At 41.3% G+C, this 14,473-nt stretch overlaps 1 protein-coding gene across 20 annotated transcripts in view; it reads right to left on the bottom strand.

The window, feature by feature from the left end:
• MAGI2 (membrane associated guanylate kinase, WW and PDZ domain containing 2) overlaps positions 1-14,473 on the bottom strand; it is a 593,450-nt gene that overhangs the window by 173,229 nt on the left and 405,748 nt on the right. For 9 of the 20 annotated variants that reach the window (XM_083574937.1, XM_083574923.1, XM_083574920.1 and 6 more), the window contains one exon: positions 13,131-13,211. The exons of the other annotated variants lie outside the window; for them this stretch is intronic. In XM_083574937.1, coding sequence (XP_083431063.1) covers positions 13,131-13,211 — 81 coding nt within the window. The remainder of the gene's footprint in view (positions 1-13,130; positions 13,212-14,473) is intronic. 20 annotated transcript variants of the gene reach the window in all.

The following is a 14,473-nucleotide window of genomic DNA, read 5'->3' as shown; positions in this document are numbered from 1 at the left end:
TAATAGAAGCATTGGGATCACAAAAGGGAATCCAGTTAGAGAGAGTGCAGCAGTCAAGGTGTGGAACGGAATATAAAGATTTAGCAACAGCGTAGATATGCAGGACAAAGTAAATGGGAGAGTTGATTGAATACCCCACCTCCACTGTATGCCTAAAACAGGGGTCACCAACCTTCTTGAGAAAGCACTGAGGGTGCTAATTATAAAATGGCTGCTGTGGGGTTACATCACATAAAATGGCTATCACATCTAAAAGAGCAGAACAGAAGGGCCACAATACGGTGCAGGTATGCGACCCATCTCTCTCTCTCTCTCTCTCTCTCTCTCTCTCTCTCTCTCTCTCTCACACACACACACACACACACACACACACACACACACACCATCAAAGGAGGAAGAGGTAGCTACATCAGGCCATGTACACAGAGAGAAGCCATTTGCAATTCTCCTGTGGTCAGAATGGTAGGAAGGTAGTGCTGGCATCCAGTGAGATGTAGGAATGTTTAAGGCGGCCATTCCATGTGGAGAGACCAAGCCAGTGCAACAAGTACTGAGCAGTAAGAGCAAACAGTCTCTAATACAAGGTAGATCTTTGAGAAGATATTTACTTAGACTTTCACAGGCAGCAAAGGGCACAGTCTGACCCCCTGACAAAAAGAATCACAATGCACTTTATTAGCAAACAATTAATTTTCCTTAATGATGCTTTATCTTCACAAAATGTATACAAGCAAGTGATGAATTACCATGTGTGAAGTACAATATAGTTTTAATAGTTAATTCATGATGACAGAGTGTGCTTGGAGCAGGGAACTGAACAGAGGTCTTTAGGGTCCCAGCTAAGTGGTCTGCCAAAGCACTTTTCCTATCATAGACAGTGGATAATATGCTACCATGTCTAGTCCAGTACACAATGTATGGTGTACAAAAATTAGATAGGGAAAGCCCTTAAGCAAAGGATATGAAGGGAAGACTCCATTTGAAGACTTTCCATTCCATTCCTACAATGAGCTGCTGTGTTTTTAATGACCAAGTATGTAACATGGGACAATCCAGCAATACTAATTTTGTGGCTGCCAGATCCTATCAGGTGACTCCACTCTGCTAACATATGCAGCTAGCTTTATTTTAGTATTAGACTCAAAGGTCTCGTCTAGGTTTTGTCTTTATGTATATGTGAGAGGATCCTGGCAGGCACAGTTAGTTTCTGTGTGACTCCTTGACTGATCAGACAAAATGCAGAGGTGTTGGGCTCAGAAGTGGAGCTGCCCAGGGGCAAAACATGTTGGAAGACTACAGACAGAAAATGCACTGCCTAAGGGGTGGAAGGAAAGAGGAACAGTACATAAGGGTCTGGAGTTGCCAGTAATGAGCTGGGAAGGAAAAAAGAAGGGAAGTGTCATGGACTGGCTGGAAGCAGAAGAGTCATGGGAGACACAAGCCAGGGAACCCCCTAAGGAACTCTCTGGGGAAGAATGCTCAGAACCAGGGGATTGGTGGTGGGATGACAATGAATGGTCAGAGGGAGGGAGCAGACTGGTGATCGGAGAGGGAAGAAGCAGACGGGGGGGGGGGGAGGTGCTGGAAGCAGAAGAAGTAACAGGGTGTAGTGAACAGGAAGAGGCTGCGGCAGAGCACAGGTCAGACTCTGAGGCCTTCAGTCCTCGCAACTGCTTCACCAGGGGCAAGACCTCCTAGAAAGAGTTGCTGAGACCACTAGGCTGGGACTGTGGTTTGTTTCCTTGAATAAAGAATTAACTTCACTGGCCTTGGTTGATTTATTGTTTTGTTGCTCACCTATACCTGATTCCAGCCCTGACAGGAAGGAAGGATTGGCAGGAGAAGGAGGGAGTCTAGATCTTATAGATCTCATTAAACACAGCTGTCCTCAATAATTAGGGGGAAACAGGATAAAACCAAACAGGAAGATAAACTTTATTCAATGAAAGAAATTGAAACCTGGTGGAATTGCTGGATTAAACACCAAAGTTTTCATTGACTACAGCTAAGCAGTCATTTTTATCATCCTGTGCTCTGGGTAACACATTTCCATTAGGCTAAATGGTCTAATTAAAGCTGTTCTGAGCAGGTATCTCAGAAGTAACTTTATTACACAAAGTGCACAGGAATTTAGACAGATGATAAACTCAACTCGGCAAAGACCATCCCAATGGTCTATCTACACAACTTATGTGATTATGAATAAGTGTTTGTTTTGTCCCAGTTTAGCTTAGGAGAATATGAAGGTGATTTAGAAGATACTGAACTTCAGAACATCTGAAGCCTGAGTAATAAGGAACTGTGACGTGGTCAAGGCAGAACCACCAGTGGTGGTTGTTATGAACAGTAACAAGTCTACATAAGCCTCGGGTTCACATTCGCACCCTCCCCTTTGTATGTTTGGGAAGGAGATTTATTCTAAGTTACAGTTTCCTGTTTCATCCTTTCATATCCTGGCTGGATATATTAGCTTGGAGAAGGGCTACAGCTTACAGGTGAAACTCGGAAAATTAGAATATCGTGGAAAAGTTCATTTATTTCAGTAATTCAACTTAAAAGGTGAAACTAATATATGAGATAGACTCATGACATGCAAAAACGAGATATGTCAAGCCTTTATTTGTTATAATTATGATGATCATGGCGTACAACTGATGAAAACCCCAAATTAACAATCTCAGAAAATTAGAATATTAAATGAAATCAGCAAAACAAGGACTGCAAATAGAGCAATATTGGACCTCTGAGAAGTAGAAGCATGCATATGTTCTCAGTATTTGGTTTGGGCCCCTTTTGCATCAATTACTGCCTCAATGTGGCATGGCATGGATGTTATCAGGCTGTGGCATTGCTGAGGTGTTATGGAAGACCAGGAAGCTTCAATATCAGCCTTCAATAGCAGCCTTAGTTTCACCTTTTAAGTTGAATTACTGAAATAAATGAACTTTTCCACAATATTCTAATTTTTCGAGTTTCACCTGTACACACACTCTTTATGCAAAAGATTGAAGGTTCAGCCCCATCACCTCCAGGCATGTCCAGAAATGACTCCTGTCTGACACTCTGGAGAGACCCTGTCAGATAAGGTAGACCAGAGGTGATTAACCAGTGGCCTCCCACATGCAATTGGATTACGACACTCATTATCCCTGATGATCAGCCATGCTGGCTGGGCTGATGGGAGTTGGAGTCTAATGACAGCTGGAGAGCCAAGTGTACTGTTTTGTAGACCTTATTGGGTAAGGTGGAACGATTGTTTAACTAGGTACAGTACAAAGTTGCTTCCTATATCCGTAACTGCAATTTTCAGAAACCATGGTTTCCTGAGTTTGGATGAATGGGAATTTAGGTTCAGAACAGGTATTAAAGCTTTAAATCTTCTGTTCTTCTGCCTGAAGGGAGGGGTAGCATGTGAGTCCAAGGTTCATTCTGGCTTATGCTGTTAGCAACAAATAATGGTTTGTTGTTATGTGTAAACCAGGCTTATAATACTAATAAGCATACAAGCAAAGACTTCCTTGCTTCATATTCCCAGAATGAGCCGTGTGTGTGTGTGTGTGTGTGTGTGTGTGTGTGTAAATGCAATATTTAAGGGAACATTGGCCCAATGGATCCAGCACTAGGAAGAATGCATGCGTGGAGTGTTAGAAAGGATGAAGTGTAAAATGCATAGAGATAATGAATATTAGGGAAGCTACAATAATATGCAGTCCATATGGGGCATCCAGGATTATTGCACACAGATCAATGGAAGAAGTGAGAATTTGACTCAGCAGTTTCCTGGAGTAAATTAGGGATATAAACTGTTTTAGGCTTGAACGTGACTCTGCGCGCGCCTCTGGTGCACAATTTCCGCTTGCATCCAGGGGCAAAGTTTGCTTCCAGGACCATGTACTTCCGGGTTAGCGGAGCTTTTTACCTAAAGTGTTCGCAACCAGAGGTACCACTGTAGTCATTCATCTAGGAGTAAGCCCCACTGAACTCAATGGGACTTTCTTCCTGGTAGACCTGTATAACACTGTGGTGTTAGTGGGATAGCAGACGTTTTCATTCTATCTGAATAACTGCATGTTATTGTACTAACACAGTTCTTATGCAATATTATCAATAACTAGAACATTTGGCTTGAATGCATTCTGTTCTTGCCAGAAATAGTCCTATCCTTGACATCTGCCAGACAAATACAAAGCCCGCAATGAAAGGAAGTAGAACCGTGTGATAAAAGTCTCTTATCTGAAACTAGAGGAAGCTTTAACTCCAGCCAACAGGAAAACAATTTAATTTTCTTATCAAGACCGGTACTGCAGATTGAGATAGCTGAGTTATGTGCTTAGTTGAGTTATGTACTTTTCACGGCATTTTCTTTAAAAAAACCCCTGCCGAATGTTTGCTACTTATTCTGTTTTCCAAGTAACATTTGTTAATGCCTCTTTAATACAGTTTTAGTCCGGTTTGCAATGCAACTTCCACTTGATTTCTCAGAGCTTTAGCAACCAGAAATTGCTCACTAACTAAAAATATTTGCTTTTTATGTTGCTCCATTTTTTTTCTTTGGACTGCTTACCAATACAGTTACTCATGGTTGGGGCTTCACTCTGCACCAAGGCAGACTTGAGGGGTTTTCACCTTACTTTCACTGGGCAGCAGGCTTTTATTAGGCATTTAACCAACTTATCTGTTATGACTTAGGTGGAAATGACATTGGGCAGGATCTAAGCAAAACGGCGGAGCCTCCTACAGGGTCCTGGCCTGAGCTCAGGTGGGCTGGGTATGGTACCATTCACTTCAGATTGCCAGTGGGATTCCAGCTGCATTGGTCTGTGCTGTGATGGGTCTTTTATGCTAGTTAATTTCCACAGATCCCCTAATGCGCCTGCCACACAAATGAATTTACCTGCCCTCATGCATCAGGTGGCTTGTCCAGATTAAACATTTTTTAAAAAAAGAAAGGTGAGCATCATTCATCTACATTAAAAAAAATCATGTTCTCAGAATAGGCAGGTTTCTTAGTGATGTCACAAGCACTAGCCAATCATATTCATATGAGAGAAAGAAAAATACATTTCCTTAAACTGCAGCCCCGTGTCTCCACCCCCCACCCCCAGGCTTGCCTGAGAATGGAAACATGTACATGGATTTAACAGTAAGAACAAAATGTTAGCAATATACTCAAACTATGACATCCGTCTTCATCTTTAAAAATGCCCAAGATGACATGATTTCACAGTTCCCTTTCTTGGCTCCCCAGCATAGCAGAATACCATAGGAACACAGGGACCTTCCTTTTGACCTATCTAGCTCCATATTGTCTACACCGACTGGCAGTGGCTCTCCAGGATTTCCAGCAGTAGTCTCTCGCAACAGTACCTGGAGATGCTGAGCATTGAACCTGGGACCTTGTGCATACGAGGCAGGTTCTCTACCACTGAGCTGCAGCCCAGGCTAGCAAATCTGGTTCTCATTCTCCAGATACGCATTATTGTTTCCTTGCAGATATCTAAAAAGATGTGTTAAGGGAGCATTTATGTTTCCAGGTGGTTTTTCTAATTTCTTTTGTTATCGTAGACACCCCAATATATTTTTGCAATATAAATATGACTGGATTTCTGAGAGGACACAACATCATTTTCATGTGCAGGAGATAAACCCTCCATATTTAAGAACAGCTTAGGAATTAGAGCTGTACTTACAGTGTCAGGTTGTTAAATCCCTTTGGATATAAACCTTAGGTAAAGGTAGAGGACTCCTGACAGTTAAGTCCAGTCACAAACAACTCTGGGGTTACGGCGCTCATCTCGCTTTACCGGCCGAGGGAGCCGGCGTTTGTCCGCAGACAGTTTTTCCGGGTCATGTGGCCAGCATGACTTCTGGCCATAAGCCGCTTCTGGCGAAACCAGAGCAGCACATGGAAACGCCGTTTACCTTCCTGCCGGAGCTGTACCTATTTATCTACTTGCACTTTGACGTGCTTTCGAACTGCTAGGTTGGCAGGATCAGGGACTGAGCAACGGGAGCTCACCCCGTCGCAGGGATTTGAACCGCCGGCCTTTTGATCGGCAAGCCCAAGGCTCAGTGGTTTAGACCACAGTGCCACCCGTGTCCTTATTGCAGCTTAAATAGAAGAAACAGATATGCTAATTGCTATCCATTAAGTTAGGACACTCACAGAGGCTGCATTCACATGAAACACAGAGCCAAACCATGGCTTAGAGCAAACAGAAGGGCTCCCAGGGAGAAGATCCAAGCCGCTTTGCTCCTTGGTCCTTTTAGCACAGCACAGCAGCTAAACCAATGCTTGGCTTAAGCTCTCTTCTCCTTAACTACTACAAAAGCATTCATGTGTTCAGTACGAATGTGTGAATAAGCGAGCCAGCCTTATGAATGAGTGAGCCACCCTCACCACCTAGATACTGACTTATGTCCTCCTGAAAAATGAATGCAAGGCTCTCCCTATGGGGGATCTTCACACTCATGCTTATCCTACTGTGCTGAGGGGGCATGGCCAAAGCACTTGTTGGCATCGAGTGGGTAGGGCAATCCGTCTCGTACATGAGTTCCCATTCACACATTTAATGCTGGATGCCTGAAGGGGGCTTCTGTGTGAGCACAGCAGAGGTGTTGATCTGATTCGGAATTTGGTAGGCTATTTGGCCTGAGAAATGGCTTGGTAGAGGAGTGCCAAAATTTAGGTTCCAGAACCTAAAACTGAATGAGATGTATCATTTTGATATTTCACCTGGATTACCTGACCACTGAAGGACAGCTGAGTCTAGAAGCAATGGTAATCTATCTCACAACTAGTAGTCAAATTTTCAAAGAACAATAGCTGGCATTAATTAATTCCATTTGTATCCTGCCCTTCCACTGAAAGGAACCCAGGGCAGTAAACAAGTGATAAAACATCTTTCTTTCTTTTTTATTCCAATACAGATGCAGACTGTGGAAGTTTTGTTGAAAGAGGAAAAGGAAGGGCATTCCAAAGGGCAAGAGCCACAACACTAAAAGCCCGATTCCTTTAAACACTGAAACTAGGACCTTGAACCTTGTCTAGTAGCTAATTGGCAGTCACTGCAATTGTTTCAACAGCGGTTGCTGATATCCTGCTCCAGTGAGCATTTTGCACCAGCTGCAGCTTCCAAACTAGCTTCTAGGACAGCCCTACATTGAGTTACCTTTTCTAAAATTCAACCTAGAAGTTACCAGTGCATGGAGGGACAACAGTGGTCAGGATATTCCAGTCCAGAATTGCTGCAGCTCCTGCCAAGCCACTGAGGTCAGCTGGGCCTCTAGTGACAAAGACGGATCCAGGAGCACTCCTGACTACAAACCTGATCTTTCAGAATAAATATGACCCCGTTCAAGGCAGGTAATTAACCAACTATTTAGACTCAGGAACCACCACCCACAATCTTGCCAGTATTCAGAGTCTGTTTCTTGGCTCTGATCCAGCCTGCCACCAAGTACAGGAGGAAGCCCCAGAAGTTATTTTCTCTGAACCCAGATCTGAAGAGCTTCACTTATAAATTGGATTTATTCATTTGGAGTCTATAAATCTGTTTTGCCATGGCTTATGGTGTATTAATGTGCTGGTGATTTAAGCTTGGATTTGTATTTTTTGTCTTCCACTGGCATTTCAGGTTATTTCTGTAAGTGTTATTTTAATATATTCAGTCTTATCAACAAACATTATTTTGGGCTATGTGTTGGTCTCTGTGAAGCAGTTGTGTGATAAAGGCACTTTGATGTTTACTGGTGATCATATTTGGAAATCCCGATAAAGCCACAATTAACGAGTTTGCTATGGAAGGTTTAGAATTTGTTGACATACATATTTACTGCAGGTATTGATGTAAAATAGTTGTCCTAAGGATAATAAATGCCCACATTCAAATGTCAGGCACAGAAGCTGATTAGTATCTTCTGATAATGGCCTCCCAGTTCTGCAGTAAATATCACATATAAACACTTAACCAAATCCTGCTATTGGGATAGTGCACTGCTAGACTCTGATTCACAAAACAGCAGAAGCCTGGATCCATGCCTTTAAGCCAGTTTAGTCTTATTCAGTTCAGTGTGCTAAGTTATCTGAAAAGCGTGTGTGTCTCTGCTGGCTCAGTTTGTGCCCTAAAAAGTAATCCGGTTATTTAACAGCACTGCATGATTGATGAAGAGAGCCAGGAAAAGAAGACTTGCCAGCTGAATAGTAGGCAAGATGTGGCCATTAATTCCTGTTCACACATGGTTGAGAATTAAGCAGAGTAAAATGCAAAGTGCAAGTCTTTGGAGCACCTGTACATAAGTGTGTGAAATGCGTAGATACAAACATGACACAAGGCCAACATTGAGATGTTATGCTTTCTGTGCTATTAATACATGGAAACAGTTTTCAGCAAACAGAGATTAGCTGACTGTGAAACTGTGAGATAAGCAGGTTGATTAAAAAAATAATGTTGCTTTTGCTCACAATTTAAATGCAATCCAGCCCAATCCATCTTCCAGTAAATGCTGCTGGAACAATAATTGCTCATAAACCATGAGGTTTTGAGGCATCTTAATGATGCTAGGAAGAAAACAGCCCCCTCTCATGTTTTCCCGTGTTTAGCTTCTTTCTCTCCCCCACCCCACCCCCAGTTCAGAAAACATAATTCTTTCAAAGCTCATTGGAATGTCCCCAAGTGTAGGTGGCTCTCATGAAGCCACTCAGGCTGGTAGTGGCCTGCGTAGACTGCTCTAGCCATTTCCTTCTCTATGGTCTATCTCCTTCTATTACTCTCTGGTGCATTGTTCCCACACCACTGACAATTGGGATGCAGCTTGATCCTGCAAGTGACGACGACTGCAGTTTGGTGAGGAGGCAAACTTTGTGTCATGACCTTTATATTATGAGCTTGCCCTCAGGAATTGCCTTACTTTTATTGCACTTATGTAAACCACTTTATCCTGCCAACCTAGCAGTTCGAAAGCACGTCAAAGTGCAAGTAGATAAATAGGTACCGCTCCGGCAGGAAGGTAAATGGCGTTTCCGTGCGCTGCTCTGGTTCGCCAGAAGCGGCTTAGTCATGCTGGCCACATGACCTGGAAGCTGTACGCCGGCTCCCTCGGCCAGTAAAGCAAGATGAGCGCTGCAACCCCAGAGTCGGCCACTACTGGACCTAATGGTCAGGGGTCCCTTTACCTAAACCACTTTATTTTATGCTTTAAATAATTAATAATTAGTAATGGCACTCTCCAAATATTTCTCCCTTAAAGGAACATTCACATATCAAGAAACTAGAGCAATCTTAGCCACCAACAATATTGAGCAGTAGTGTACGAGAACCATAAACCCTGCCCATATTCTGTACATCTTAGAATATGATTTGGGAGGGAAATGCATTTCAGGGGAAAGCTGCATGGCTTGCCATGAAGGGGTAATTTCGGGATGCTTGAAGAACAGATGTGGAGAAGCAGGCACATCCTTTCACGCCTATATATTATGGCAGGCTTTTAGTGTGTAATTTTAGATCTTGCTGCTGCCTGATTTTACTGTCATTCTTTCTGTGTTAATGGATCATCTGTGGTGTGCGGCAATTTTTTTAAAACAGTAATTAGATTTTACTATTATGTTTTATTAATTTATGTTTGCGAGCCACCCAGAGAAAATGGTTATGGGGTAGCCTCTATATATGCTATAAATAAATAAGTTTAATTAATGGGTGTTTTATTTGAATTTATTATTATATTTTAAAAGCCTTTAGCCCCTCTGAATATGTTAGCAGACGGGAAGGGAAGAAACAATCTATTAGCACCTTTGTAAAAGTTTCCAGTTATGTTATCATTCATTTGAAAATGCAGAACGGATCCCTGGCAAATGTAGTGAAGTCTATATGGCATAACTTAATTTCAAAGATTATATCTTATTGCAGAGGGTCAATGAAAGCAAAACAAACACTCCTTATTTCAGAATAATGCAACTTCTCAAAACTAAAGAAAAGAAGTACTTCAGCTGTACCATATAGTTGCCATTTTCATTGTCCAAAATATTGCATAGGAAGAAAGTTAACTGAGGTTTCTATAGCATATTGAGCATGCTCCCTGGTCCCAGTTTGATACTGAACAAGCATCAATACATCTTTATAATTTTCCCATTCTTTAAAGTAAAAGTCTGCGTTTGGAAGGATGTAACCTATTGAGACTAAGTCAAAACTTGAAAACACTGTTTGAGGCAAATATTGTAGGAGTTTTGTTGTTGTTTAGTCGTTTAGTCGTGTCCAACTCTTCGTGACCCCATGGACCAGGACACACCAGGCACTCCTGTCTTCCACTGCCTCCCGCAGTCTAAGTGAATAATAATGGGATCCACAGAAGCCTATGTTCACAAAATAAATGTGCTCAAAAAATATGTGCTACAAGACAATTTGCTGCCATAGAGTAATACAGGCGTAGGCAACCTAAGGCCCGGGGGCTGGATGTGGCCCAATCGCCTTCTCAATCCGGCCCACGGACGGTCCGGTAATCAGCGTGTTTTTACATGAGTAGAACGTGTCCTTTTATTTAAAATGCACCTCTGGGTTATTTGTGGGGCATAGGAATTTGTTCACCCCCCAAAAAATAATAGTATGGCCCACCACATGTTCTGAGGAACAGTGGACTGACCCACGGCTGAAAAAGGTTCCTGACCCCTGGACTAATACATCTATCACTCTGAGATCTGGCTGAACATGGATGAAACAACTGAAGATATTGATTACCTCAGTTAGCGGTATGCTACTGTTTTGTTTGATCATAACCAAGTGAAAAGTCTCCAGATAGTAGTTTGAATCTGTATCTTTGTCTATTCAGTGAAACAGTGGGTGGTATTTTGCTAACAAATCCTTTCAATGGATAGATTTCCACTTGCACAACTGGACTTCTCCTCTCTCCTTCTTTGTGCACCCCTGAAATGATGTGCAGGCAGAGATCCTTGTGCTGATGGAATGATTGCCTTAGGGTCAACTCAGCATGCCAGTGCTTCTCTCATTTTATGTGAAGTCTCTTTATATTTGTTTAGCTATACAGAAGCAGAAGGAGTACACAGGTCACTATGGAGGTCCCTGCTGTCCCCTCTCAAAAATAGAGCATTGTGGGCAGAACAGGGCTGGCCATAGATGTGCTGGATCTTGAAGCAGTCCAACTCCCAAAAAGGAGGCCCACTTGGTTTCTTCAGCTGCACCAACCTGGAGCTATCACAGCTAAAATAAAATGTCAAAGACAAACAGTCCAAGCACCTCCACCTTCTGTCATGGCTGCTGTGAAGTGAGAGCAGTTTTGCGCGTGATAGTTGATCTGCCTCTCTGTCTTGATGAACCCTACCAGAGTTTAGGATCACTTTATTAGCCATTCTCTGTATTGGGACTTTCTTTTCTGTTTAGCTGGATACAAAGATGGAACAAGAGTGCATTTATTTCTACCATCTAATTTGTGTTTGTGTGCATGGATCTAAACAAGCAGAATGAGTACAGTAGTTATTTTTGTCCCCTTGTTTGGGTTTCTTTTTATAGAAATAAAATCTAGAGTGGACTCCACTATTCTCTCCACCTTTTTGGACCAGTTTGTATTTGTTTAGATTTCAAAAGTTAACAAAAGTACACAGCTTAGTTATTTCCTAGCCTTGTTTAGATTTCGACTTCTATTTACTTGGACATGAAGAAGAAACAAGACTGTATTCAGTTACTCTGACATCTTGAAGGAACTTTCATTTGTGTATGTTTGGATAAAAGGAAGTCTTATATTATTTGCCTTTTACTCTTTGTTATTTGGATTTAGTATGAATAATCTGAATTATTAAGCTGATTTAGATGTCTGACATGATTACTATTCCTTGAATGGATTGTTATTTTTTACCAATTAAACATATGATTTGTTAGAGTTGTTAGTTCTTGTATATAATATTGAAGGATTATTTTACTTTGGGCTGCATACAAACAGAATAGCTTGAATATGTTAACTGTAATATTTGATTGAATTTACACTGACATAAGGGTAAAATAAGTTAAGGAATTATTTCCTAAGCAGACATATCTGATTGACCCCTTGCTATCTCATTTCTCCAGCATATGGCTGAATATCTAAAGTGGGCTACCACAGTAAAATAAGTTCAAAAAATGGGAAGAATACACCCAAGAGGAATGAGGCTAAGGATCAGGGAAGGGGAAGGAAGGGGTCACGGTAGGGAGGTGTGGGTGAATTGAGAATCTTGACTGGTGTTATTTTAAAACCAAAACATTTGAAAGAAATGAGAAAAAAAAAGAATTTAAGACTTAGAAAACAATTCAGAAGATTCAGAAACAAGATAAATCACAAAGCATCATAGATAGCAAATAACAAGAGGGAAGGTTGTAGGATCAAAATTAAGGGTTTATTTTTCAAAACAGAGGTAAACTAATAGATGGAAAATTAAACATTATAAGGGACAAAATTCACTCATTGAAGCCAAATTGGGTAAATCTTGAACACCTAAGTGAAACACACATTCACTATCAGGAAGAGACAGTTATGCTGGTAAAAAATAAATAAAAAGGATGTAGGATGTATGTATAAATTAGAATTAAATAGAGTAGGGGCAAAACTAGAAATAATCCAGAATGAAACAAGAAGACATAATTTAAGAATTCATGGGATTCATGAGACAGTAGAAGGAAATAATTTGGCAGAGTTACTTAAATTTTAGAATGGGCGGAATGAAAAGGCTGAATACATCTGGTGCCCTTGAGCTCACAGATGGGCTTTTGATCCAGTGGAAACCTCCCCACTAGCAGGAGAGGAAGGCAACTGGTGTCCCCCCAATTCACCCTCTACCCGCATCCCCAGTGCCTCCTGAAAATCATCTCCAGATATTTAGGAGACCCTCCAGCACAGGGAGGCTAGAAGAGAAGAAGAGAAGAAGGAATCAGTACAAATCTCCTCCCCTTGTCTTCTGTTAGCTGCAGATGCGTCCAGGGGATCAGAAGCATTTTTACAACTGCAAGAGTATCAATTGCATTTTTTTATTTAAACATCCCTGCTGTGGCAGGGATAAAATCAGCCTTCTGGATAGGTGCTGGCATTGTTAAAAACTAAATAAACTCAGAGACATGTTAGTTACCTTTATTACGTTAATTTTGCTTTATTACCTTTATTCTCTTCCTCTGTCAGAGGAAAGCTTCCTCCGTCGGAAGAAGGGAACCTTTGGATCCGACCCATTAGATTAAGATCTGTATGGGGAGAGGAAATTGACGACTGAGGGCCATGACATTATAGTTCTCAATTACATTTATCCAGAGATTGGGATTTCCAATTTTTAACTAACAAACCTAGATTCTAATTTGAATATTCAATTTCAGTTAAAAATATCTATCATATGGGGAATAATGGAAACATTTCAGGAGACTCAACAAGTGCTAAGACCTATGCAGATCAATCCTATGTAGGTCTGTTTAGAAGTAACTCCCACTGAGTTCAATGTAACTTCCAGGCAATAATGCATAGGATCAGCCATAAACGACTTAAAATATACACCTACAAAGATAACAATTATTTTGATTTTCCTTTAACAACTCTGTCCAACAGCAATGACATTTACTCTTAAAGATCAGGAGGATAATAGGTAGTTGTATTTTATCAGTTCTCTTTCTCTTCTTATAGCGTATGAATACTAACCACAAATTCCTTGAAGATATTTTCAGTTAATGTCAAAGGACCAAACTTTCCAAATAAAAGAACTAATTCATGACTATCTAAAACAGAAAAACCAATGTTATGTATTCAAGTCACATATAAAAAAGAGAGACAAATACCTGGAACAAATAAGAGTTGGCAGAGTTTATGTTGCATATAATGGAACTAAAAAAAAATCTCTACAAGGGTCACCAAGCATTTTTGGACCAGTGGGGAAATTTTGAGTAAGTGCTAAAAGTGCCAGTCACAAAATGGCTTCAAAAGGAGCAAGGCACAACATGAAATGGCTGTCATGGGCCTCATTGTTGCTTCCTCACCCACCTGCACATGCTTGCTGTGGGAAATCACATATGTCCTGCAAGTCCTAATTGTGGAAATGACACAGTATTAATTCCCACAACACTCCCAATGTTGTTGCTGTTTAATAACAGAGAGCATTCCCCAGTCCCAGGTAAACAATGCTAAGCGGCCAACACCACACTCCTATCTTGAACATGTACCACTCACTGCGCTACCACAGTCACACATGGATTTCCTCTTGGGATTAGGACATCACTCCCTTAAAAAAAAAATCTCAATTGTCCCTCTCAAAGAATGAAATGAAAATAATTTAAACTAAAGAAATGCACAACCTAATGCCCACGGGCACTATGGCACCTGTGGGAGCCAAGTTGGTGATTCCTGCTATATGCTTTCCAACATCTGTATGATGCCACTGGGAGCTATCAGTCAGGAGCTTCAGGTGCAGTGTAATGGTCTGGGAGGGCCAATACCCTAATTCTGAATGGATGGAGTGGTT

Source organism: Podarcis filfolensis, assembly GCF_964270895.1.
Source record: "Podarcis filfolensis genome assembly, chromosome: 10".
NCBI classification, from domain to species: Eukaryota; Metazoa; Chordata; class Lepidosauria; order Squamata; family Lacertidae; genus Podarcis; species Podarcis filfolensis.
Note: the sequence above shows the minus strand (reverse complement) of the source record. Positions and strands in the feature narration are given on the sequence as shown.